Source organism: Panthera uncia (genome assembly GCF_023721935.1).
Source record: "Panthera uncia isolate 11264 chromosome D3 unlocalized genomic scaffold, Puncia_PCG_1.0 HiC_scaffold_8, whole genome shotgun sequence".
Classification (NCBI taxonomy): Eukaryota; Metazoa; Chordata; class Mammalia; order Carnivora; family Felidae; genus Panthera; species Panthera uncia.
The window spans coordinates 66,235,018-66,261,777 of NW_026057586.1; the positions used below are offsets into that span (position 1 = coordinate 66,235,018).

The window sequence follows — 26,760 nt, forward strand, 5'->3', positions numbered from 1 at the left end:
GGTGGTGATGATAATGGCAATGGTAATGGTGATGGTGGTGATGGTGGTGATGGTGGTGGTGATGATGGTGGTGAGGTTGATGGTGGTGATGATGGTGGTGGTGGTGATGATGATGATGATGGTGGTGATGATGATGGTGGTGAGGGTGATGGTGATGATGGTGGTGATGGTGGTGATGGTGGTGGTGATGATGGTGGTGAGGTTGATGGCGGTGATGTTCATAATGACAGAACATTCAAATGACTTGACCAGACTTGCTCAGGTGCTGTCAGTGGATTTAGAATTTGATCCCAGATTTTCAGCATGCCTTATCTCACTCCAAAAGCCCATGACATAGACCAGAAATATTAAGCCCAGTTCACAGACAAGGAACATCAGAAAAACCACATGCCCTCCGTGCAAGTATCAGAGCCAGGAATCAAACCAAAGCCTTCTGATTTCCAAGGCAGCGTGCTCTTTCCAGCGCACCACCGCTTCCTGCTTTACAAAGGACAAAGAGCGATGCTAGGATTTTCAAATGAAAGCTATTTGCATCCTTGGAGATGCTTCCACTGCATTTAGATCATTGAAATGAATGATAGAGTAAAGACAAGTTGCAGACTCTCTGGAACCCACTGTTACCAGCAGACCGGCTGCGAAGTCAGCTTTCGGAATAAATATTGGCGATCCACCATGTTTCCCACCAGCCTAATCCAGCCCCTTTCATGAATGATTGATGTTTTCATGGTTCTTAGAGTTAAGAGGCTCTTCCCTATCACAGGTCAAGAGCTGACATCAACCTCACTATTTCTGCTGTAAGATAGACTTTCTGGCAGGCTCTTTCATACCATAGCATATATTGAGCACCTACGATATGTGCAAGAGAAGGCGGCAACTCCGGAATTTCAGTACAATAGGGGTTGGAGGCTGGATAGCCTTAGCTGGAAACTGGCAGAGGGTATGATGAGTCTATGGCTCTGTCTTGAAGCCACACATGCAAAGCAAGTGGACAGCTTTTATTAGGAAAGTGGTGCCACAGAAGCCGATGGAGGTTATGGGGACAGTTAAAAACGTCCCTAAATCAGCCCTTGGGCAAGTTTGCCTGAGAAATGTGAGAGATGCCGGGGAATAAAATACACCCCCTGCCCTCTGTGAACACCACTTCCACAGTGTTCCTTGTGCTTCTGTCGTTTTTGTTCCTTCTCCTGGAAGCACCACCATGGGTGGTTTCCACCCTCCTCCACCCTCCCTGACCACCCCTGCCCATGGGCACTGGATGAAGCTGTCACAAGGGATGGCTATTGTCACTCCTGCATGAGTTCCAGGAACTTTGCTCAGGGCCACTTCCTGGAATGCATCTCCTCAGGCAGTGTGTAGCTGCTTTTATCCCAAGCAAGATGACATCCAGACACATAAACTTGGCTCCTTAAGCCCTTCAGGGTCTGGATCCTACAGCCCTCCAGCCTTCTGTGTCCTTATAGCCCTCCAGTCTTTCTTGAGCATCCACAGGAAGCATCACCTCTTCCAGGGAGGCCGCCATGATGCCCCCAGTTTCCTCTCTCTGCACGTGCGTTGATTGTAACTGCTACCACAAAGCCTGGTTTCCTTCCTAGTCTAAATATACCACCCCTCTGTGGTTCTTGTGAGCACAGCTTGGCATCTAGTAGGTGTTTAAAAATATTAGAGAGAGAGACACAAGAAGAGGGTAAAGATGTAAAAGGGAAGGGAAGAAGGAGAATAGAAGGGAAGAGGCATAAGTTAATAGCTGTCTCCAGCCAACACTGAATTATCTGGCATTCTTTCAATCAGAGATCAATTTTATCTGGCACACCTAACATAACACATGTTTCTCTGGCACATTGAAGTGCTTTCTGGATTATTAACTGTCCATTGCAGTCCTGATATTTAGTGTCAAGGTGCTTTCTTTCATTCACGTCTTTGACAATGTGTCATCCTTTCCTGTTATGAATATTGACAGCAGGTTTGAGTACATTTCATGAGTAAGGTGCCCCCATCCCACCCTCTGCCCCATCCCCTACACATAATAGATACCTGGCTTTGATTTTGAGGACTTTGTCACATGATGAATGGAAGGATCATTTCACCTGACATGAAAATGCAGGTTCTAATTAGCAAGCAGGCAGCTTGCTCTGCATCAAAGGATGAAAGGCCCGTATCGCACCCCCAGCATGTAGCCCAGTGCCCGGCCCTTAGCGTCACCAGCATTGGAGGCAATTTTACCGACAATGCAGTGTGCGACTGTGCAAAGACCTCCTTGCAGGAAAGACCATCTCCTGCGTGAGTCTTCAAAAGCCCAGTCCCTCCCCAAACCCAGGCACCGTGTGTGCTCGTGGGAAGGATCAGCGTGCCCCGGTCACATCTGTGATCCATGCCTCCCTCCCCCCAGGTTCCTAGCCTAGCACCTGCTACCTAGGATGCCTCGGGAACATGTGTGTTGCCTGAAAAACTAAATCAAAGGCTTGTCGTACTCCCGTGATTGTGTTTCACGAGACCTCTCCTCTTCTCTCTGTCCCGCCCCCAAGCCTGAACCTGAGCAACAGCGACATCCTGACTATCTATGACGGCGATGAGGTCATGCCTCACATCTTGGGGCAGTACCTTGGGAACAGCGGCCCCCAGAAGCTGTACTCGTCCACGCCAGACCTAACCATCCAGTTCCACTCAGACCCTGCCGGCCTCATCTTTGGGAAGGGCCAGGGATTCATCATGAACTACATAGGTAAGTGTCTCCTCCCGTCAATTTGTGTATGTGCGTGTGTGTGTGTGTGTGTGTGTGTGTGTGTGTTTAGATGATTTCTTCTAGATGAGTCTTTGTGGGGGTTTTGTGCTATATTGGCACAGTAAATGTATGTAGTTTTTAAGCATTTGGACTCTCTGGTTGGAAGGACCAGGTTTTGAGTTTTAGTGCTGCTATCAGTGGCTGTGGGATCTTGGGCAAGTCGCTTGGCCTCTCTGAGCCTTTTTGTCATCTGTAAAATGGAAAAACTGATAGCTGCTCCAGAGGCTTCATACCAGGACTCAGTAGATAATGCCTCATGACTTTCAGAGTCACAGTGTTCCCCTGGCAGTCAGCTGGGATTTTATATCATCAGCAAACTCTCCTGTGTTTGTGACTTCTCAAAGCCCTGTCTCCATCAGCTTGCCTGACCTGAAGCTTGGCTCTTCCTAAGGTCTCTTCTTCCCCTGCAGCCCCACTGAATGCAGAAGGCACTTGCCCTCCACCTCCAGTCCCGCGGGACATAAGAGAGGCAAGAGGAGTCTTCCTTGATCTTCAATACGGCTTCCAAACCATTTCTGTCCCCTTCGTGTCCAAACAAACAAACAAAATCCAAAAAACACCTGCTGTGAAGTTCAGGCTAAGTTCACGCTTGACCATCCGACACTCTCTTCTTACTGTTTCTTCCATCCACAGCCTTCCCTCCGCATCCCCCACTTATGAACCCCCCTTCTTCATTGCTGGCAGTCACCCTTCTCTGCTCAACCTCTGAATGCTGGAGGGTCCCAACTCCGTCCTGAGTCCTGTCCTCTGTCTAGACTCACCCATGTGCCCTGTCGTCCAGTCCCATGGTTGCAAGCAATACTTCTCTGTGTTCCATTGGCCCCTAATTCATACCGTCAACCTTGACCTCTCCCGTGAACTATCTACTCAACTCCCTGCTAACTACCCTTCTGCATGTGTAACCGGAATCTCAGATTTAACATGACCCATACAGAACTCTTTCCATCCATACCTCCACCCCTACCACCACCCAGGAGTTTCCGCTGCTGCTCCTGTCCCTCTGCCCATCCCAGGAGATGGAACCACAGCTGTCCCAGTGTCTCGCACACCTGAGGCTCACCCACAGGCTTCCTGAATCCCCACTCTTAGTGTTTCTCTGCACCTGATCTTCTTGGCAATAGCAGAGAACTTGGGAGACACCAGGGGGTACTCAAGACCTAACCTCTTTTGGCATCCAAGATGGTGGGTGGTTGTGCCCTGAGGATTTCAATGAGCAAGATGCAGCCAGCAATCGGAAAACTCACTTGTGTCACCTAGGAGCTAGGTGGACACCTCGATTTCCCATATGGAAAAGGGGGATAAAGGAGCTCTCATTCTTCCAGTCTCCGCACTACCATGCCCACCACCAAAGACCCTCTAGCTTGATCCAGATTCCGTGTCTTTGGTTCCCTCTTCCCTTTGGCTCGAAGATTTGCCCGTCCATCCTAATATAAAGTGTCTGCTGTGTACCACCTCTTGCCTCTAAAATACAAGCCCCTCCTTTGACCATTGGCTGCCTCAAAGAGCCGCATGCATGTGAAAACAAGTCCCTGGCTTTTTTGGTTTCTTCGTTTCTGGCTGGTAGACATTTCTCATCCCTTCCCGCTCTGCTACTCTCAGAGAGGCAGACACAAGTGTTGATCTTCTCTTTTATCTTTCTCTGGGGCCTTTTCTTCCCTTGATTGTACTGCTAAGTATTTTCAGAGTGTTACTGCTGCCACTTTCCATGGGCTCTCCATTTTTTACTGGGGCGAGGGGGAAGCTGGGCATAGCAGAACAGCTCTTGCTGGCTATCTAGGCGAGGTGCCCTCCAGAGTCAGCTGCCTTTGGAAGGAGAGTTTCTGGTGGCTTGGCTTCAGTCTCTCTCCTTAGCCCTCTCTTCTCCTCCTGCCCACCCCTCCGCCTCCCAGTTGGAAGATGAGGTCATGGTTTTGCTCATTTGTCCCCTCTGGTGCCTGAGTCAGCCTTCCAAAACTGCATTCAGCCTGGTGGCGGAAATCTGACCCTGTGCAAGGCTGCTCAAGGTTAACCCGGAAGTCTGGCCAATGTTCACTTTGGCACTATCTTGAAGAGGAGGTGTTCCTATTTATTGAAGCTGAAACTTTAGATTTGCGTGACGACTTGCACTTGGCAGGCACTCTTACATACATTATTTTATTTCATTATCTCCATTTTCCAGAGAGTTTGGTTCCCAAGAGTCTCTCCATATGTGCCAGGCCCTGCACTAGGCTCCAGGACCCAAGGATGCATAGACAGCTCTCCCTGCCTTTCTTTCTCTGGCTGGCGAAAGTGGGGGAGGCGGTCCCATTAACAATGTCAGGATCACATGCTGCCTCCGTGGGAGAGGCCAGTGGGGTTTTAGGGACACAGAGCCTGGCTAATGTGGGTAACACAAAAAGAGAACAGTTGTGTTCTTCTTTCTGTTAAAGAAACACACGCTCGATTTCACAGGGAAGGCAGGTGGGCTTCTGCATTTAATCCTGATGCTGTCAATTGCTTGTGACTATCTGTGTTGAAGATCATGTTGAAAAGAACTCCAAGGAGGCCACGCCTGAAGTCAGTGGGAGACGAATGACATGATCGCCCAATGCCGTCTGCTATGGCATGGGGGAGGTCGTTGCTATCCTGGGTTTAACTAGGCATAGATGCAATTCTCATTGCACTGAAAGGTCACATGGAAGGGTCAGGGGTTTCCACGGTCATCTAGAGATTTCTGAAGCCCCTAGACTGATCTCTAGGCCAATACCTACCTCTGCAATGCGGCCAAGGCTAATCTGCTAAGACTGCTGCAGAACCTTCTACAGAAACACACAGGGCTTACATGATTCTGATCTCCCATAATTCAGCTTTCCCCAGACAGGAGCAAAGAACCGTTCTCCTCACTGTTTCTTGTGCTTTGCTGGTGTCTGTGGCCAAAGTGCATGGAGGCAAGGGAATAAAAAAGCAGAGATGGGTGAGTTTTTCAAAAAGATATTAGTCACTTGTGTGTTTATTCCTCCAATCCTAGGGCAATAAATACGCTCCATATTGTAGGTCAACTCCAATCAAATGACAGTAATTCCTGGGAGTCTGTGTTGAGGATTGGAGGTTTTGGTCTGACTCAAAGAAAGAGATTGTGATGATCGATTAGTGATGTCTGCCATGAGAATAAGACTGGTTAATGGAGGCATGTACTCAGTGCATTTGAGTATTTTCTTTTGCCCAAAACTTGGACCATGATGCTGCTCTTGACCATGAGCCTAGGACCATGACTTCAGATCCTCATATTCCTAGTGCCTGGCATATAATAAGTGCTCACAAAATCTTAGTCAAACAAATCAATAAAACCATACAAAATTCATCTTAGTGAGGTGCTGGGGTGGCTCAGTCAGTTAAGCATCTGACTCTTGATTTCCACTCAGGTCATGACCCCTTGGTTGTGGAATTGAACCCCACATTGGGCTCCATGCTGAGCATGGAACCTGCTTAAGATTCTCTCTCTTACTCTCTCTCCCTCTGCCCTTCTCTCCCACTCGTGCGCTCTCTAAAATTAAAAAAAAAATTTAAACTCATCTTAGTGTCATATCCTGCACATTATTTAGTTTTCACATTGCCTTAAATGATAGACAAGGTCATAATTCTTTTTTCAAGTTCATTTATTTTGAGTATGAGAGAAAGAGAGAGAGAGAGCGTGTATGCAAATGTGAGCAGGAGAGGGAGAGAGAAACAGGGAAAGAGAATCCCAAGCAGGATCCACTTAACCAACTGAGCCACCCAGGCACCCCCAGGGTCATAATTCTTGATCTCAACTCTATGATTGAGGACAGTGAGGTTCAGAGATGTTTATCAACATAACTGGAATCACACAGCTTCTAAAAGAAGGACAGACCCGAAGGGAGGTCCTCCAACTCCTAGGCCAGCTTTCTCATTCTTAACAAAGTTAAGGGCCCATAAGGCTGGAACCTCCATCTGGGGTGCTGGGTAAATGTGCAAATTCTTGAATCAGGGTCTCCGGGGGTGGAGTCTAGTAACCAAAGAACAGGAAGGCTATGTGACTTAGCCAAGGCCAGCTAATTAGTGAACGTTGGGGCCAAGATCTGAGTCATGGCGGCTCCAACTTGATAATCAAGAATGTGAGCACTGCAAAGGAGATGGTGGGTCTCACAGGAGCGTGTAGCCATGCTGGCTCGGACTGAAAAGTCAGACAAGCAAACCTTTCTCCGCCTCCGAGCACTTGGCACAGGCAAACCATATATCCAGTATCTGCCCCCGTTTCTCCCCTTTCATCCATAGCTTGAACATTTGCAGCTGTGTCCTAAATCCTGGGCTTGGCTGATTTTTCAAAGGCCTAAATATAGAGGCTCCTGTTCCCCACGAAGCAACTCCAGGAGCCATTTCCCTCTCCCCTTCTTCTGGCAGACACCCGTGAGATCTCTGTTCCCCAAATAAAGTCATGATGAAATCCCAGGAAAAGCCATCGCTTTTTTCTCAGAATGACTTTCCTACGGACAGCGAAGGTACACTCTGCTTTCCGCAAAAGCACATGAGAGCTGCGGATTCATTGCACAGCATCATTAGCTCACTTCTCAAAAATCTGTGCAGTGGGCACTTGGAAGCAAGGTCAGGCTTTGGGTTGCTGGCTCAGTAACGAGGATTTGCCGAAGGAAAGCGGGATTATTCCAAGGGAAGACTCTATGGTAATGAGCTGGGAGTAGCATATTTTGGGAGTGCACTTAACGTTCGCTGATGGTTTGCAACATGATTGGAAGAATGCACCAATAATTATTTTTATTTCCACAGCTGAGTGTTTCTCTTAATCCATATTGCAAAAATATATATCACAAATCCATCAGACCCATGTACTTACAGACCGTCTTAGGATGAGGCTGGGAGTGTTAGCTACCATTGCTGTGTAACAAATTATCCCCACCCCCTAAAATTAGCAGTGCACATTTATGATCTCACAGTTTCTGTGGGCCCGGAATTCAGCAGTTCGTGCTGGGTGGTCCTGACTTGGGATTTCTCATGGGTTTGTACTCACGGTGTCAGCTGGGGTTGCACTCATTTGACCGCTTGGGGCTGGGAGCGCCATTTCCAATATGGCTGACTCATGCGGTTAGCAAGTCAATGCCCATTGTTGGTGGGAAGCCTTAGATTCTCTCCACATGGATCTCTAGAGAGGGCTGCCCCAGCATCCTCACAACGTGGCAGTTGCTTTCTCCAAAGAGCAAGGGGAGAGCCTCTCAACATCTTTGATGATCTAGGTGCCGGAATCACACATTATCACTTCTACAATAGTCCATTGGCTGTGCACATCAGCCCTGTTTGGTGTTGCAGGGAGTACAGGAGAGTGTGAATTCCTGGAGGTGAGAATAATGGGGTGAGGGCGGGCATCATGGAAGGGAAGGACCCGAGACCCAGAGAGAAGTGGCTGTCCCCCAAATCACGTTGCTAGTCAGTGTCAGAGCTAGGATTCTGTCTCGTTCTAAATCCTACACTGACTTTGTCAAACCAAAAGAATGCTTGATAGGCTCAGTGGCCCATGGGGAAAAGCTCATCGTAAAGATCCCGCTGGAGCAGAGTTCTTGCAATTTAAGGGATTTTTTTGAAGTGGGTTACTTCTTTCTGGAGACCTTTTCTTCTGTTTGCGCCTTTCCTCTGACCTTGTAAAGGGAACCCCACATAGAAAGGCTCACCTCCTCACCCAAGGACGATGTTTTTGTTTTAAAGAGGTGTCAAGGAATGACTCCTGCTCAGACTTGCCCGAGATCCAGAACGGCTGGAAAACCACCTCTCACACGGAGCTTGTGAGAGGAGCCCGAATCACCTACCAGTGTGACCCCGGCTATGACATCGTGGGGAGTGACACCCTCACCTGCCAGTGGGACCTCAGCTGGAGCAGCGACCCCCCATTTTGTGAGAAAAGTAAGAGTCCTCCGGTTTTCTTCTTCTAGGTCGGGGGGTGGTGAATCCCTCCCATGGAGTATTTTTCATGTAGATGCCGCAGAATCACTTACTGTCAGATCTGGCCTCCCTCTTACCCCACCAACTCACTGGTACTGCTCCCAGCTGTCATCTTGTGGCTCTAAGGGCAGGGCTGTCAGACCCAGGTGCCTCCGGAAGCCTGGCAGATGATGGAAATGAGTGAAATAGACTGAGTGCGAGACAGTAAGGAGTGGTGTAGAGTGCGGTACGTGGGAATGTAAGCCCGCATTAAAATGTCATTCAGATTGGTGGCTAAAATGCCTGCTGCAGCAAAGCAAGACCAATGCACCCAGGAGGCTGGAATGGTGGCTATCTGGATGAAGCCAGCTACCTGCGCTAGGAGTTTCGAACTGGGGCTCCCAGGTCCCATTTGGATTGGTCTTGCTTGGCTGCAAGATGACATCAGGCGTGAGGGCCAGGCGTGGCCGGTGACAGCTGCGTCTGGTGTCTCGAGAAGCCAGCCAAGAAGAAAGTGCTTCTGGTTTCTACACCGAAGCCTTAGTTGGTGGAGGTGGGGGAGGCAAATTTGCGGGTGGTCTCTTCCCACTAACCATTGGCTTCCTACCTCCTCCTACACAAGCCTCCAATCTGCAGCCATTTGCTGGGAACCCTTGGGGAGACTTCGGGAGACCCGCTCAGCCTGCCTGGAGTGACCAGTTGCACGATACGAAATATTAAGTGTCAGCAGAGAAAGAGGGTATTGGGGAAGGGTTGGGGGGAGGGGAGGGCTACAGGCAATCCCTGTCAGAAATACTCCAGCGGCAAGGAAAGTTAATTATAATGGGAGAAACAGGAGAGAGCTTGCTAGAAATCCACAGAATGGGCTGCATAAACACCTGTTCCACGACACTACGTAGTGTCTGTGTTCACGTGTGTGAATCGTGATAGAAAATGAAAAGCCCACAGGGAGGACAGCACGTGTGGTGAGACATATCACAGGCACATTAACATGATCTATGTTGTGATTTTTAAAATGTTTTCGGGGTCTCCTGGGTGGCTCAGTCCGTTGAGCGTCCGACCGCAGCTCCAGTCATGATCTCATGGGTTTGTGAGTTCGAGCCCCGCACCAGGCTCTCTGCTGTCAGTGCAGAGCCAGCCTCGCATCCTCTGTCTCCCTCTCTCTCTGCCCCTCCCTGGCTCATGCTCTCTCTCTTTCTCAAAAATAAACATGAAAAAAATAAATCAATAGGAAGCCTGGGTGGCACAGTCAGTTAAGTGTTCGACTTCGGCTCAGGTCAGGATCTCACAATTCATGGGTTCGAGCCCTGCGTCAGGCTCTGTGAGAACAGCTCGGAGCCCGGAGCCGGCTGCGGATTCTGTGTCTCCCTCTCTCTCTGCCCCTCCCCCACTTGCAAGTGCTCTCTTTCTCTTTCTCTCAAAACTCTACATTTTTAAAAATTAAATAAAAAGGTAAATAAACATTAAAAATTTTTAACTAAAAAATAAATAGTGTTTTAAATATACATGTCCTAATGATTTTTAATTTTCTTGGTAACAATGATTTGTCAAATTCTTGAACAATAATGACTTTTAACTTTTTGAAACATAATGATTTTTAAGTATTTTGAATAATGATTTTTACAGTTTTTGAATAATCATGATTTTTAAATTTTTTGAGGAATGATTTTTAAATTTTTTGAATAATAATAATTTTAAATTTTTAATAATAATGATTTTAGATGTTTTAAATAATAATGATGATACACATTGTGTTAATGAGGGGTTTTTTTTAACGTTTATTTATTTTTGAGAGACAGAGAAAGACAGAGTATGAGTAGGAGAGGGGCAGAGAGAGAGAGAGAGAGGGAGACACAGAATCTGAAACAGGCTCCAGGCTCTGAGCTGTCAGCACAGAGCCCGACATGGGGCTCGAACCCACGGACCACGAGATTATGACCTGAGCCAGAGTCGGATGCTCAACCGACTGAGCCACCCAGGCGCCCCACGTTAATGAGTTTTAAAGGCTTGGAGGAGACTAAGCTAGCTATCTGTGGGAAACTCTCAACTGTCTCAATTTTTACCAGAAAAAGGCACAAATTAAAGCCAGTGAATCTGCACTGGGCCCCTTCTGGGTATCAGCGTTTATGTTCCCACGCTGGTTGCCTGTCAGGGCTCCATATCTAAGACCGAGTGAGATCCACCAACCCACCTCGGCGGCTTCTCTTTTGTGAAATGAGAACAGAGAACGTCCTCAGAACAGTGAGGTCTCCCCTGAGAAGTCCTGAGTGTGGTTTGGTGCCTGCCTTTCATTCGTTCATCGCTTAAACTACACTCTTGATATTAAAAGATGTACGTAACCGAATCTTAACATCACGCAAGCAGCAAGTGCTTCCTTACAGTACTCAACCAGTAGCAACATTTTGGGGTACAAAGTGAAAATCCCTCATGATCTCACTCTCAAGAAATGATGCCGCTCTTAAAAGTTTATTCTGTGTTGTTCCAGTCACAGTGTGTGTTACACAGATACACGTATGTGCATGTGTCCCGTGCAAACATAGACAGAGAGATAGCCCTACAGAAACAGCTGGAGAGACCGATATTTTGCTACAACAGGGATCACTGTATACAAAGTGCCTTGTGCCTGCCGTTTTGCAGCTCAGAAATCCAGACCCTTTTTCATGTCACACGTTGTCCTCCTTCATTCTTTTTTAATTGGTTTACTGTCTTCCTTTTATGTCTATTGATTTTTTAATTGAAGAGTAATGGGTGCTTGTTTTGCTAGATTCAAGCACCACAAAGAAAGCAGTGAAGGGCTCCTCACTCTGTTCTCTTCGGTGGTTGCTCAGGATTCTATAGAAAGGCTGTTCCGTATTTAACTCTTCCCCTGTCAAAGGATCTACACTGTTTCTCTCTCTCTCTCTCTCTCTCTCTCTCTCTCTTTCTCTCTCTCTCTCTCTCTTTTGTACCATTACAAATCACGGTGCAATGATTTACAACCCCGTACGTAGGTCTTTGGGCCCTGATGCAAATATTTCTTTGGGCTGCTTCCTGTAAGTGGAATTAAATGCAAATCTGTTTCATCCTGGCCTGTTCTCCAGCCACCTTTGATGGGCTCAGGTGCATGATCTTCCAAACAGGAAAAGAACCGAGTTAGGAAATTGTCCACGTCATCCCACAGCTCTCAGCAAACCTGTGATCATCCAGAGCCCTAACGCCCTCCCGGTCTGATTTCACCCTAGTCATGTATTGCACCGACCCCGGGGAAGTGGACCACTCAACCCGCTTAATCTCGGATCCCGTACTCCTGGTGGGCACCACCATCCAATACACCTGCAACCCGGGCTTTGTGCTGGAAGGGAGCTCTCTTCTGACCTGCTACAGCCGCGAGACCGGCACGCCCATCTGGACCTCGCGCCTGCCCCACTGCGTTTGTGAGTCCTGTGTGTTGACTTGATGCCTGAGTGGGTCCGCTTCCTCGTATTCGTGGTGGAGGGCTGGGCTGCTAGGAGCACGCATTCCAGCCTTCGGGAGGGTTTATTATTATTACTATCCCACGCCGCAGCTGGCAGATTGAAGGCATTGGATATCATGTCGTTTACAGTAAAATTTGTGGATTCACCTCCCTTCGCCTCAGGGAGCCTCGTGAGCATTGTACTGTTGTCTCCATTTCAAAAGAGGAATACTAAGGTTCAGAGAAGTCAAGTCATTGCCCCGTGAAACACAGCCAGTTAATTAGTGGAGGCCAGGGTCAAACCCAGACCTGCCTGCCTCTGCTGAAAATCAGGCCGTCCACAGGACACGAAACAGGCCGACTTAAACTCTCTTTGGCCTTATCTGTGTGAAACCCCTAACACAAATGTTGGGTTAGGAAAAGACTTTTGGGCTTTCTTAATCATAAAAAAATAAAAAACAAAAAGGCTTCCGAAGTCACTCTGACAAGGGAGGAATTCTTTTCTTGCCAAGCTGGGGAGGCGGAGGGCAGTGGTCCAGGGGTCTCAGGCTGACCGCACGAGGAATCACCCGAGAAGTTTTAAAACTCACTGGAGAGTCTAATGCTCCCGGCCTGGGGCGTAGTGCAAGCACTGGGGTTTTTCAAAGCTCCCCCGGGGTTTCGATGTGTAGCCAGGGGTCAGAACCATCGCTTAGAGAAATCAAGAGGCTACACAGAAGGAGGAAAGCCTCACACAATAAATATGAGGACCTGAGAACCCGTCAGCCACGCTGATATTTTTTTTAATGTTTATTTATTTATTTTTTAGAGAGGGAGAGTGAGAGTGAGCACGTGTGCACGTGTGCGAGCAGGGGAGGGGCAAAGAGTGAGAGAGGGAGAGAGAGAGACTCCCAGGCAGGCTCCAAGCTGCCAGTACGGCTACATCAACATTAAAGGCTTCTGCACAGAAAAGGGAGACTTTATTGTTCGGTGTTCCCGCGGAACAAAGAATCTTGGGCCGCACACCTTGGGTCCCCATCTGCCTCTTTAGTCCAAGTCCTAGAATTTCAGAGCTAAGGGCATCTTGGAGGTAAAATGCTATATACAGCTGATGGGTAATTCAGACACAAGACACGTTGGCTCCCTTTTACAGACAATAATGGTCATTATTTATCGATGGTGTAAGACATTGTGCTAACCACATGATATGCATTTGTGAACGTGCATATATATGTATGTGTGTGTGTGTGTATGTGTGTGCAAATATACTAAAGAAACCAGGCCTCAGATGGGAAAATAAGTAACAACAATTTTTGTTGACTGAATGTACGAAACACATTGCTAAACAGATTATATACGCGTGTGAACGTATAGGTGTGTAAATTCACATACTGTGTACATATCTGTAAATGTGTGGATGCATGTATGTGTGCCTAGAAGGGAAACTGAGACCCACAGGGACATGTGATCAAGGTCACAGCTCTGTTCCATGAGCAGAGCTGGGACCGGCCTTGGAGTCCAGGGTGCCTACCAGCAGCTTTACCCTCGCCCTTATTTCACTGCAGGTGGCAGGGCACAAACCCGTGCAGGGATGTCCCAGCGGAGTTATAGCCCATGGCCCTAAGCCCTCACCCCCAAGCACATCCCCTTCCAGTCCCCAGACCTTTGGGCCAGATGGACACCACGTTATGGGGAGAATTGTGTCTCCTGGAAGGAAGTGTTGGCTGGCCCCGATGCCGTAACTTGGACCTTTTTTGGAACTAGGGTCTTTGCAGAGGTAGTCAAGTGAAGATGAGGTCCCACAGGATTGGGATGGGCACCAGTCCAGTGCCTGGTGTCCTCAGAAGAAGAGGGAAATTGAACATGGAGACACAGGGAGAGCGTGATTCCAGGCTTACCAGTCGAGGAACACCAAGAATTGCCCAAGCTACCATTGGAAGCCAGGTGGGGATACGGGAGGATCCTTCCCCCCAGGTTTCAGAGGGAGCGTGACTCCATGGCCACCTTGACCTCAGACTTTTACCCTCCAGAGCTGTGAGACAATACATTTCTGTTGTTCAAAGCCCCCCCCCGCCCCCCGCCCCCGACCCCTGGTCAAGTGCACTTTGCTACAGCAGCCCAGGAAACCAAATGTGTTTCCCATTTCCTCCTGGTGACTGTAAGGGTGATCAGAACGCTTTGAACCAGTCAAGCTGCAGAGACCCAGAGATGAGAAGCAAAAAATAAAAGCTTATTTAAAAGTACTGAAAGGTGGAGATAGCATTGAAAGAAAGACAGAAAGAAAGAAGAAAGAAAGAAAGAAAGAGGAAAGGAAGAAAGAAGGAAAGAGAGAGAAGAAAGAAAAGGAAGGAAGGAAGAAAAGAAAGAAAGAAAGAAAGAAAGAAAGAAAGAAAAAGAGAAAGGAAAGGAAGGAAGGAAGGAAGAAAAAAGAAAGAAAGAAAAGGAAGGAAGGAAGAGAAAGAAAGAAAGAAAGAAAGAGAAAGAAAAAAAGAAAGGAAAGGAAGGGAGGAAGGAAGGAAGAAAAAAAGAAAGAAAAAGAAAAGGAAGGAAGGAAGAAAAGGAAGGAAGGAAGAAAGAGAAAGGAAAGGAAGGGAGGAAGGAAGGTAGAAAGAAAGAGAAAGAAAGAAAGAAAGAAAGAGAAAGAAAAGGAAGGGAGGAAGAAAGAAAGAAAGAGAAAAAAGGAAAGGAAGGGAGGAAGGAAGAAAAAAAGAAAGAAAAAGAAAAGGAAGAAAGAAAGAAAGAAAGAGAAAGAAAGAAAGAAAAAAAGGGAAGGAAGGAAGGAAGGTAGGAAGGAAGCAAGGAAGGAAGAAAAGGCACTTCACTAATGAGGCACAGCCTCCAAAGACCCTCTGAGCTACACCGGCTGCTGGGTTTCTGAGAGGCGCACACCTCCCTCCCTTCGGGACTGTCTCACCCCAGAATCTCCATTGTGACGGCTTCCCTGACACCCGTGCTAATGAGTCACAAGCCAAGCTGGGTGTTGGGAGACATGCAAGGCTCCCGGAAGCCCAGAGAGGAACCCGTTACAGGCAAGCGAGCCCGGCAGGAGATTCGAGGCAGATGATGGTCAGGTTCTGGCATCAGGGGCCCAGGGTGAGAGAGGGAGGTTGTATTAGGTTCTGAGGGTGTTTGTAAGGATGTGTGTGTTAGGCGTGCACAGTTTGGGAGTGTTTCCTCTACGGAACAGGGGGGACCAGCCCCACTGGATGGGCTCCTTTGCCCTGCAAGCCCTTCTCCGGCATTCAGACGGTTGGAACACACGTATGGGTGGTAGGTGGGTTCACTTAAAAGCAGGCAAAGGAGGCCCAGAGAGAATGAGCAGCTCTCCCGAAGTCACACAGCAGGGGAGGGGAGAGCCCAGGATTCCAACCCAAGCCTAAGCCCAGAAGCATCGTTTCCCACCCTGATCGTTCTGCAGAGTCCCAGCTTCCGAGCAAAGTTGTAGCGCTCTGCTTTTGACAAAGGTCCTCCACCAACAAGCTCACGAAGCAGACAGAGCCCTGGCTGTCTCCGGTTCCTGTTCAGGGTGGCTTGCTCAAGGCCATAGCTGGGTCCAGCGGGGACTCAAAACCATGTCTTTTCGTGCCTTTAAGGACAGACAGGTCAAGCAAAAGTAGAAGTATGTGGAATTCACAGCCAGGCCCGTACCCCCAGCTCTGCTGGGTGACCTCGGGCGAGTAGCTTGCCCTCTCTGGGCCTCCAAGCCCTCAGCTGCAAAAAAAAAAGGGGGGGTATGATACTCCCTCCCAGGCGGGGCGGTTGGAAGCAGTCCATTTGGTTATTCAAATGCGGGCACAGGCACGTCCAAACCCTCGCAATTCACAGTACCCTTTGCCATCTCAGGAATTTTTGGGGGTAAATACCCTGGGCCAGAATACCTCACGGTTTCATTCGTTAAGTCGTCTGGTCCAAACAGCTTCGTCAGTAGCCTATATACTCACAACTCCGTAGTCATTTGAAAAAGTGACGCACATATGAAAAGATTGGATCTTAATTGCATTCTTATATAACTAGAGTCACAGCTACAGGGATGTGGGTGCCTCTTGGGCTCCAGCAAATTTCTCATATTTTGGTGACAGGCTGCACTCTGCCCCTTTCGTTCCATTCCATACTGATTTTATCATAGTTTTTGCTTTTCCGCGTAGTCACCGCATAAAACCCAGCTTTGCAAAGACGGGGCATCGTCAGAAAGAATGTAGCTCTATCTAATGTTGGAACAGCTCCCATGGGTCTGTTTTCAAAAATTTTTTAAACAATCTCAGACGGTGGCACCCCCAGGGGTGCTTCCGTGCACCGTGTGGGGACATATAAACAGACATGATCCACATTCTCGTGGAGCCTGAGGTCTGTTGTAAAGGGAAGGAGGAAGGATAGGTCTGTGGAGGAAATAATAGACCCCAGCATCACCGCCTCCAGGAAGGCCTCCTTGACTGCCTAGGCTAGGTCATGTTTCTCTTCCTGTGATCTCCCATGGCTCCTACAGTTTCGCCGATCACAGCACTGGTGGCAGCGTATTGAAATGATCTCTTTATGTGTTCGTAGAATCGAATACGTGACTCAGTAGGATTGTATCCTGTGGGATTTTGCATCCCTCAGGCCCAGCCCACTCAACCAACGACAGCACTTGCTACTATTACGGTCGTCGTTGTTGTTGGCAGTACTAATGTGGTCTTTATTGCACCTGGAGGCTTTTGTTGCGACTTCCCTCCTTTGCCGGTGACATGGTGCATGGCTTCTGAGGCTCCTGTCCGGAAGACATGAACCACACCACCCAACGTAGTGGGTCCGACACATTCAGCCAGGGTTGTATGGGTGGCACCCCAGGGAGGCATTTAGGGATTCCCCGCGAGGCCCTGGCTCTTCACAGCCCTGCCCTCGGAACACTGCGGGTGGAAGGCGGGGAGACTGCCTGCCCGGGGCAGAGCCCCCCATGGCCACACTGTGGCCGTAGTAAAAGTTTCCACCGCCGGGCCATCCCCAGCGGCCTCACCTTGGCTCCCATATGCCGGGCTCCAGCTGGGTGGCCCATGTTCATTTAGAAATTCCTGTCTCTGAGAAGGCAGTACCTCAGAGGAATTCATGATAGCCCACAAGAAGAGCCCCCCACTGCAGCAGAGCCACTAAATGCACAGGACTTGAAACCCCGCGGGTCCGTGTTTGCATCCCAGCCCTGCCACTTGCCAGCTGTGTGACTCTGAACAAACTGGCGTCCTCATCAGTAAGAATGATCATGCCAACCATAATACGGAAGCTCGTGGCAATGAGTCTGCCGAACAGCAGGCGCCCAAGTAACATTGGTTGCTAATTACCACACGGTTTCAGTGCTTTCTTGCTTGGTATATTACAAACCATTCCATAGCAATAACTTACGGAATCTGAGGGGCGCCTGGGTGGCCCCGTTGTTCAAGCATCTAACTCTTGGTTTCGGCTCAGGTCATGAACTCACGGTTTGTGAGTTCGAGCCCCACGTCAGGCTATGCGCGGACAGTGTGGAGCCCGCTTGGGATTCTCTCCCTCCCTCTCTCTCTGTTCCTCCCCTCCCTCTCTCTCTCAACATAAATAAATAAACAAACTTAAAAAAAAAAACAACTGTGGGTGGGGGGCGCCTGGGTGGCTCGGGTTGAGCGTCCGACTTCAGCTCAGGTCATGATCTCGTGGTTCACGAGTTCGAGCCCCACATCGGGCTCTGTGCTGACAGCTCAGAGCCGGGAGCCGGCTTCGGATTCTGTGTCTCCCTCTGTCTGTCTGCCCGCCCCTCCCCCACATGCGCTCTGGCTCTCTCTCAAAAATAAATAAATACTAAAAACAATTCTACGGTTAAGGAGAGGGGAGAAATGCAGAGAAAAATAGAAATGAGGGTAGGTTTGCGATTATGTTTAATACCGTCAGTCCAACTCAGCTGTATCCCTGAGAAAGAACAGGGGAAGTTCACACGGATTGCAACCGGAATTGTTTAAAAGCTTAGATCAGTGATTCTCAACCAGAGATGAGTTGGCTCCTCCCCCAGAGACATTTGTCAGTGGCAGTTCCTGGAGACAATTTTGGTCGTTACAACAAGGGTGCTCCCCGTAGCTAATGAGTAGAGGTCAGGGACGTTGCTCAACAGCCGAAAAGGCCAGGATGGCTCCACCACAAAGAATTACCCAGCCCCAAACGTCAGTAGCATCTACGTTGAGAAAACCTGCCTTAGATGATCTTATTCCAAAGTGTGGGTATATCCTCGGAGTGGGAATGTCATTGCCCAGCTAAGGGTGGGGTGTTGTCCAAGTCCATTTATGTCACGGGCAGGAAAAATGGAGTCCAGAGCCTGGGATCGGTTAAACTAGGAATGGGTTCAACTCTCCCCAAGAAGTCATAAGCTGCCAGGCGTCATTTATGATGCTCCTACTGTATACTTTAGGCTCACATGGGATCGTCCTACTGTAGAGCAGACCCTGAGCTTCAAGCGTGCCTTGACAAGCTCCTCCCCAGGGAGGGAAACAGATACTAAATAATTAAATACACTCAGCGTGTTCACTGCTGGGTGGAGGAAGAACTGAAAGATCAGTGACTCTATTTGGAGTAGAGGGCACCAGGGAAGGCTTCTTGGAGGAGGAGAAATGGGGACTGAGTATTGAAAGGCAAGACTTACCCGGGCGGGGTGGGCAGGTAGGGCGTAAGGCACGAGAAGAGTATTTCATAATGTAACAACACTGCCATCCGTCCATCATTTACCGAGCACCCGTGACCTGCCAAGAACATGCTGTAAACACTTCATACTCATTGTCTTATTTAATCTTCCACATCCCTATGAGATAGATACTACCATTCTTTCCATTTGACTGATGAGGAAAACTGAGGCTCAGAGAGGGTGTGGCCCTTGCTGGCGGTCACACAGCTCGTGCATAGTAGAACCCAGATTTTAACCCAGATTCCGCAGCCCAGGCCATCTGCCCGTGCCCGTGTGCCACATGTGCCCGGAGGTGGGAGGCGGGGCGATGGATCTGAGGAATGGGAACCAGTTGGATGTGAGGGGAATGCAGGGAGATGGTAACGGAGAGGCCGGCCAAAGCCAGATCAGACAAGCTGCGAGTGGGCGTCCCCACAGATTTGCATCGTCTCATCAGAGCTGCTTTGGGCTTGCATTTCAGCGGAGGAGTCGCTGGCATGTGATAACCCTGGCTTGCCTGAAAACGGGTACCAAATCCTGTACAAGAGGCTCTACCTGCCGGGAGAGTCCCTCACCTTCATGTGCTACGAAGGCTTTGAGCTCATGGGCGAAGTGACCATTCGATGCCTCCTGGGACAGCCATCCCACTGGAACGGGCCACTGCCCGTGTGTAAAGGTAAAGAAACCTACTCTCGACCCTGGGATGGAGGGCCCCGCAGATGTCAGGTCCGGCTTCTTAGGATTCTCAGCCTGGCCTGAAGAAAAGCTGAGTCACTGTATTTCATTAAATCTAAGATACCGCCATTATTTTCCGCACCACTGAGAAAGGGGGAAAAAAAATTGCTGTCAATTAAACTATGGCGCACTCTGCCTTCTCCTGGCTTAGCATTTTTATTTTTACTTACTGAAGGTGCTATTTATTTATTTATTTTTATAACTTTTTTTTTAAATATGAAATTTATTGTCAAATTGGTTTCCATACAACGCCCAGTGCTCATCCCAAAAGGCGCCCTCCTCAATACCCATCCCCCACCCTCCCCCCCCTCCCACCACCCATCAACCCTCAGTTTGTTCTGGGTTTTTAAGAGTCTCTTATGCTTTGGCTCCCTCCCTGTCTAACTTTTTTTTTTTTTTTTTATCCTGAAGGCGCTCTTTAAAACTTAGATTTTCATCATAAAGCAAAGCCATTCTGCTTTTGACTCCTCTTTGGTCACGTGGCTTAAACATTTCCCACCTCCTGCACCCCGTTTTCCCAACCATTTGGTTGCCAAGGGTTACAACTGCTGCGCTGTTGCCTCTGGGGTGGTCTCCCAAGCTGCTCGCACCCAATCTCCAAAGGCTGTGGTGGGTGCACGGTGGGGGCGGGGGCACGGGCATCGTGGGCGCCACCTGCTGGCCGTGGAGTGAATAACATGCCATTGGTTGTAAGACACGCCCCATCCCAGAGATGGTCAAGAGCGAAATGTATTTTAGAATCCGTGAAACCCTCATCATTGAAATTAAGAATTGGAATACCCAGTGAGACTTGGATCCATTTATCTGAGTCTTTAAGATGTGCGATTAATAACAATATCTTAAAGCCGTTCAATGCTTTAGGCCAGTAGATCTTAACCTTTTATGGAGTCAAAACCCCCTTGAGAATCAGGCAGAATACTCTGAATTCTCTCCCCAGCAAGAAGGGAAGCATGGAGTTTTACATTTCTATTTGGGAACCCATCGCCTCAGTGGATGCCCACATGCCTTATTCATGAACTTCAGCACTGAGTCTTAAAAATGTTTTCCAACCAGCATTTCTGCTCCTAGGTATATGCACAAAATAATTGCCAATAGGTATTCAAACCAGCACTTGTAAACGAATATTCATAGAGGCATCGTTCACAAAATATGGAAACAACCCCAATGTCCATCAACTGATGAGTGGATAAGCAAAATGTGGCGTATCCCTATGGTGGAATATTATTCAACCATGAAAAGGAGCAAAGTGCTGCTGTGTCCATAGCCCGGATGGACATTGAAAACCTTATGCTAAGCGAAAGAAGCCAGACACAAAAGATCACATATCCTATGATTACGTTTATATGAAATATCCAAAATCGGTAAATTGGTAGAGACAGGAAGCAGACTGGTGGCTGCCGGGGGCTGGGTGGAGAGAAAGGAGTAACTGCTTCTTTGGTACAAAGTTTCCTTTTAGGGGTGATGAGAATGTTCTGGAAAGAGAGAGAGGCGGTGGCTACCCAACATTGCGAGTGTGCTAAATGCCACAAAATTGCACACTTTACAATGGTTAATTTTATGTTATGTGAAATTTACCTCAAATTTTTTAAATGTTTTTTTTTTTTTCCCTGAATTACCTCATTTGAAGCCTTAGGACCACTCTCTAAGATAAATGAAGGATTGTACCCATTTTACAAAAAGAGAGGCTCAGAGAAGTTAAGTGACTGTCTCAAAGCCACACAGCTGTTACGAGACAAATCTGGGACTTGAACCCACATCTCCTGATTGTCAATATCCTGCCTCTTCTCCAGTGGGCTGGGTCAGGGTGGGCTTCACTGCTGTTAGGCTGATAGCCTCCAACCAGCCAGTGACTTCAGCATTAGAATCACCCAGACTGTTTATTAGGAACACATTCTGGAGCGCCTGGGTGGCTCAGTCGGTTAAGCGTCCGACTTTGGCTCAGGTCGTGATCTCACAGTTCGTGAGTTCGAGCCCCGCGTCGGGCTCTGTGCTGACAGCTCGGAGCCTGGAGCCTGCTTTGTATTCTGTGTCTCCCTCTCTCTCTCTCTCTGCATTTCTCTCTCTCTCTCTCAATAAATAAACATTAAAAAACAAGAAATAAATTCTGGAATCTACCCCAGATCTACAAAATTAGAACCAGAGGGGTAGGACCCTAAAATAAGCATTGTAACAAGCTCTGGGTTGCTCAAATACACTTCGAATTTGAGCACCATTTAAGGCAGTGATTTCCAAACACAGAGTGCAAGTATAAACAGATTTCTGGGTCCCTGCAGGGGAGATGCTAATTTCACCGGGTCTAGAGCAGGACCCAGGGAGCCAGGGTAACTAGCATCCGCGGTGAGTCTTAGCATCTGGCAAATGTGGGAAACACGGGCCTAGAGCAGGATGTTCTCACCTGGAGTCGAGCAGGGGTTTATCCTGCAAGAGCAAAGTCTTTATACAAGCAGTTCTTAATAAGAGGGCAAGAGATCATGTTGAAATGCAAAGAAAAATAAGGAATCAGCAACCGGGATTTATGACAACTATCTTCCTGGGGTGCTTGGGTGGCTCAGTCAGTTAAGCGTCTAGTCTCTTTGTTTCGGCTCAGGTCCCGATCTCACAGCTTCGCGAGTTCAAGCCCTGCGCTGGGCTCTGTGCTGACAGTGCAGAGCCTGCTTGGGATTCTCTCTACCCCTCCCCTACTTGCGCTGTCTCTGTCTCTGTCTCTGTCTCAAAATAAATAAACTTAAAAAAAAAAAGATGACTATCTTCCTCCTCTTAAATTCCTTAAACTGCCTTCCTCCTCCCAAATTCCTGCCCTAGTCTTGACTAAATCCAGCCCTGTGTGCGAATTTATTTTCGATAGCACAGGAGATCTGCTTTGTAGAGTTAAAACACGGGGATGTTTTCCCCCGGTTAAGATTTCCTGTAAACCTTCTAAGTGCTACATGGACGGTAACAGAAATTAATCTGGTGTTGCTAGTAAGAGTTCTGCATGGAGGAAAATTAATAGGTTTTTTTTTATAAGAAATCTAAGTTTAAGATAGATTAAAAAGCCGTTTTTGATCTGCCCCAGGACTGTTTATATTCTTTTTGGATTAGCTACAAAAGTATCTCGTGCAAGAGGTAGAAGAAATCAGAGCCGCAAGGAAAGCGTTAGCAGCTCTTCTCTTCTGTTCTCCAGCCCTTCCTTTCCTCCCCAGAAGCCAGTACTAATCACCCCCCAGTGTCCCATCTCCCAGTTCCTTGGACTCACACAAATAGATACACTGCACGGGGAAGGGGGTGGGGCAGGGGATGTTGGTTTCCAAGTAAAAACACTTCGAAGGATACTTACCTTGTGTTTTGCTTTTCCCCACTGATCACACATCTCCGTCAAGTTGGAAAAAAAGGAAAAATGTGGCTTCTGCCCTATCTTTTTCATTGCCGCCCATCATTCCACGCTGGGATGTATCATGATGCGTCCAGTCCTTCCTCTGTGGACGGATCTCCCGGTTCTTTTCCGGGTTCTTGTTTGTTTGGTCTCGTGTTGCCCAGAAACACCCTTGCCCATGAATCTTCGGGTGCTGACTTTTCTCGTCAAATAGGACACATTCCTCAAATTGGGATCAGTGGTGTGGGCAAAGATCCGTAGATGCTGAGTTTTTGTGGATTTTGCCAGATCCTTTTCCATAACCATAGTGATTCGTGCCCCCCCTCTAATAATGGGTGATAATGTCCCTTTCCGCACGTCCTTGCCAGCATTGGATGCTATCATTTTTTTTTTTTGATGTTGCCAATCTTAAGGGAAAATGAAACTGCCATCCAAAAATACACACGTGATGAAAAACATACGAAAAGATAAAAGTTGCTCAATCCCTGAACCCTCTATGTTCTAAGATAGGTGAGCCCTTGAAGCCCCAGCAGGTGAGTGGCCCCCTTCCCCCCCACTTTCTTTCTCAGGCACAGCAGAGTTTCTGGCAGGAAAGGATCTTGGGGGATCCTTACATCCTTCTCTCCCCTCCATTTCTACCCCTGAGACCCCATGACTCTGTAAGGCAATGAGAAGTCACTTCCCCTTCCAAAAAAATGTGGGCTGCACGGACTTTTTGTGATCTGGAGTTAGCAAGGTGACTGAGCGCCAATGTAAAGCCACCTGACTGGGACTCAGATGCGGGGCTTCTGCCTGACTCTGCTGTGGACCAGCTGCATGCCCTTGAGCCAGCCACCCTCCCTCTCCGACCTTGGTTCCTCTTTGTGTGAAATAAAAGGAAAAGGCAGGGCCCAGGAGGCTGCATTTTAGCATGTGCCCCAGGAGCCACTGACCACACTCCAAGGGACACAAGTTCAAGGCTTCCTTCTGGCTCTGAGGTTCAGTAAGAGTCCCTGCACTCCCACACAAGCACCCAATGTCCAGCTCGTATCTTGGTCAGGAAGCATCTGTCCCCATCCCTCCATTTTCCTGTTGCCCTAATTCCAGAGACACCTGCAGTCAGTTAGTAAGCTGGCTGATTCAGTTGGCATCACATGGTAATGACTAAAGTCAAAGAGTGACTTTGACCAAGGCACAGATTAGGAAGTCTGAGTATTAGGACATGAGTACAGCTGGGCCTCTGGTGACCATCCCCTGTCACTCCTTTATAATGCAATCTTTTTATCTAAGCCCTTTGCCCTGGGGTTTTGCATCTTTGAAACACATCCGTGTGGGTATATTTCTGTGCTCGGCTACCATGAGGTCTTTGGGGCCAAAACCTGGGAATGTCAGTCTTTATCGTCTTGAACTTCCAGAGAACTTGTATAAGGAATACAGGGAAATGAGTGAATTCCAGAGAGTTCTAGTCTGTGACAGTGAATGAAAATCGCTTTACATAGAATATAAATAATAGCCAAATAAATATGGAATAGAAGGGAAACCAGAAAGCTTCGTATAAACATGTATTTCAAAGCAGGAAAACAGTTTCGCCTCTGGCTGGATTCTGGATTTGGGGCTCTGTCTCGAGCCTCACCGTTGGTCAATCTTTGTCTTACATAAGGAACAATAAAAGGGCAGAACTATGTGATTAAAAGCAGAGGGTGGGGAAGGTCGAGCGGTCTTGAGCGTAAAGCCTGCCTCCATCCACACAGAAGCTGTGTGAGGTCAGAAAAGTTGCTTTACTTCTCTGAGCCTCGGTTTGTTCATCTGCAAAATGGGGATGATGATGGCATCTGCCTAACGAGATTGTTGTAAGGGTTAAATGAGCACATACATGTATAAAGCTCTTAGCACAATGTCTGACATGCAGTGAGTGTTCAGTAATTGTTCACTATTACCACCGTCATCCTTGTCTTTTTCGTATCTATCTCACGATCTCTCAGGACCCTGGGAAGGGAATGTGTCCAGGCATTTCCACTAATTCCAGCAGCCCAAGATAAAGAAAAGCCTAGTACTAACTTCAGCAAAGCATGGCGTGGGCTTTTGCCCCTAATGTTTTGCCGTCACTCCATGCAGAGTGAATTCACTTGACATTAACCAATGCTTCCAATTTCCCTTTCAGTTAATCAAGACAGCTTTGAACACGCATTAGAAGGTGAGTTCCATAATGAAAAAAAAAAAATCCAATAAATCAAGCTAATAGCAGAAAACAAGGGCAGGTCCTTGCATATTCTTCTCCAAGTGCTTAAAAAAAAAAAAAAGCAGAAATCCCATCTTCACACTGCTGAAAATAATTTCAAAATAAAACATATTGTAAAAGAACCAGGCCATCATATTTGCAACCTAGGGTCCTAACTATGACCTGAAAGGGATTTACTACCACTTATGAACATGGGGTCAGAATATCAGAGGGTCCTGAGAAAGGCACAACCCTGTTGTACAACTTTTCACCCACGTGGTGTTGTTTGGGGGAATTAAATCCAGTGATGCCCCACCTCCCGTGCTGAGAACCCCCCTGGCTTTGGGAGGGAAAGGTCTGCCTGGCGGATGCCCTGTGGTCTGTGTTCCCTTTGGTCTTTGTCTTCCCCAAATTACCTGTCCCTGTGTCCTCCTGGTTTTAGATCCTCCTCCTGTTAGGAATTCCCAAGTGAGATTTATTCATGGGGAACGGACGGTAAAAGCTAGCCAGGATTTTGTTTTGGCTTTTATTCTATGTTTCCTTCCCTTGCAACCCCTCCCATACGTAAAACATTCTTCATGCTGCATCATTTCCATTCACTTTGGTACAAAGCCACTCACCAGGGATGTGGTGTCAGAAAAAAACCATATATATATTCATGTTTTAAGTTGTAACCAGTTAAGCAGTCTTTATTATTATTTTTGGAGCCACTTAGCTTTCTGACAATAAGTAATTCACTCAGAGTGTGGGGCTGTGTGAATTACGTGTCATTAGCTGCTCTCCCTTGCAACAGATGACATTGTAATCCACACAGGCAGGGCCGGGGCTCAGGTGTAAGTGCAGAAGAGGACCATATATTAGTCACCCCGCAGGGAAAAGAGAGGGCACTTTGTGGTGTTAGTGTCTTCTCAGGCCATCTCTTTGCTGCCTTTCAGCAACCAATGAACCATGGGAATGTCTCAAAGGCCTGGGTGGCTCAGACATGATGAGTGCCATCGTAATGTTTTGGGCTCATGCAGTTGTCATGGGTGTTAGGATCGATTTTTCAGACTCCGGAGAGTGGCAGTTAATGGATTATAGACTGGTGTGCACAGCTGAGCTCTATTGGCCGTGGCCGTGGAGAAATGGCAGACAGAACCTGGAGCACGAGCACCTAGAAGAGACGTAGGGTGTCCCATCAAGCTATCCTGGGAAAATGCCCCTGGCCCCCTACATCAGCTACAACAGTTTCCACAACCCAGGGGGAGGTGGTAAGAGGCTCCCGGAGAGGCAGACAGGGTGCGGCCACAGCCTCTGAGAGTCAAAACTGGGTGTCCCCAGTTGGGGTGTCATCGCAAGGTGCATACTGAGAATGGACCCGGCTGCCCAGCGCCCTCTCCTGGAGGGTCTGGGGGACACCTGTCAGTCTGGGTGCAGCAAAGCACCCCGTTTTCCATGGGATGCTGAGCAAATCTGCCTTCCCAGTTAGCACACGTGAGATGTTCTCCAAGTCTCTCCTTGAGGGATTTTAGCCGGATTTCAACTGCACCCAGCCACCCGCCCCCCCCCCAAAATGGGCATGGTATGACCGAGGTTTGAAAGAGTGTAATTCTCCGTAGCCCCGTGGGCTCCATTGCAAAGAACCAGCCCCATTCCCTCTAGCGTCCACCTCTTCTCCCCTCTGGGGATGGTTCTCCGGTGGCCAAGGCTCTGCGATGCCCTGGGAGGGCAGGTGCTCCCCTGGGAGCCAGGTACC

The 26,760-nt window shown here is 48.2% G+C and overlaps 1 protein-coding gene across 1 annotated transcript in view; it reads left to right on the forward strand.

Moving 5' to 3' along the window:
• Nucleotides 1-26,760, forward strand: part of SEZ6L (seizure related 6 homolog like) — a 176,784-nt gene that overhangs the window by 143,728 nt on the left and 6,296 nt on the right. Inside the window, exons 10-14 of the mRNA XM_049619574.1 lie at nucleotides 2,523-2,719; nucleotides 8,468-8,662; nucleotides 11,902-12,093; nucleotides 19,223-19,417; nucleotides 24,969-25,001. Coding sequence (XP_049475531.1) covers nucleotides 2,523-2,719; nucleotides 8,468-8,662; nucleotides 11,902-12,093; nucleotides 19,223-19,417; nucleotides 24,969-25,001 — 812 coding nt within the window. The remainder of the gene's footprint in view (nucleotides 1-2,522; nucleotides 2,720-8,467; nucleotides 8,663-11,901; nucleotides 12,094-19,222; nucleotides 19,418-24,968; nucleotides 25,002-26,760) is intronic.